Genomic DNA, 233 nt, shown 5'->3' with positions numbered 1-233 from the left:
AAAATTCATCCATCCCCCTCCCTACATAACCCAACAGCCACAAGCTCATCCCCCTCACAACCTTCTCACGACCCTCCTCCACCCACCTTGAAGACGTTCTCCGCTCCCGGCCCTGTGATCAGCGACCAGTCGACGGTGTGGACGTAGCACAGGTGGAAGTTATTCTGTATCCTGACGCTTCCTTGGAGGATCCTCGTGAGGGAGTACAGACCGATGACCTGAAGGAGTTGAAA

At 54.9% G+C, this 233-nt stretch overlaps 1 protein-coding gene across 1 annotated transcript in view; it reads right to left on the bottom strand.

Annotated features, from left to right (window-relative positions):
• LOC119586923 (insulin receptor-related protein-like) overlaps positions 1-233 on the bottom strand; it is a gene marked incomplete in the record, with an annotated part of 99,749 nt that overhangs the window by 34,989 nt on the left and 64,527 nt on the right. Inside the window, 1 exon segment of the mRNA XM_037935652.1 lies at positions 87-218. Within this exon segment, the coding sequence (XP_037791580.1) occupies positions 87-218 (132 nt within the window).

The sequence above is a fragment of the Penaeus monodon genome, chromosome 22, assembly GCF_015228065.2.
Source record: "Penaeus monodon isolate SGIC_2016 chromosome 22, NSTDA_Pmon_1, whole genome shotgun sequence".
In the NCBI taxonomy this organism is placed as follows: Eukaryota; Metazoa; Arthropoda; class Malacostraca; order Decapoda; family Penaeidae; genus Penaeus; species Penaeus monodon.
This window is presented reverse-complemented; position numbering and strand designations above follow the sequence as displayed.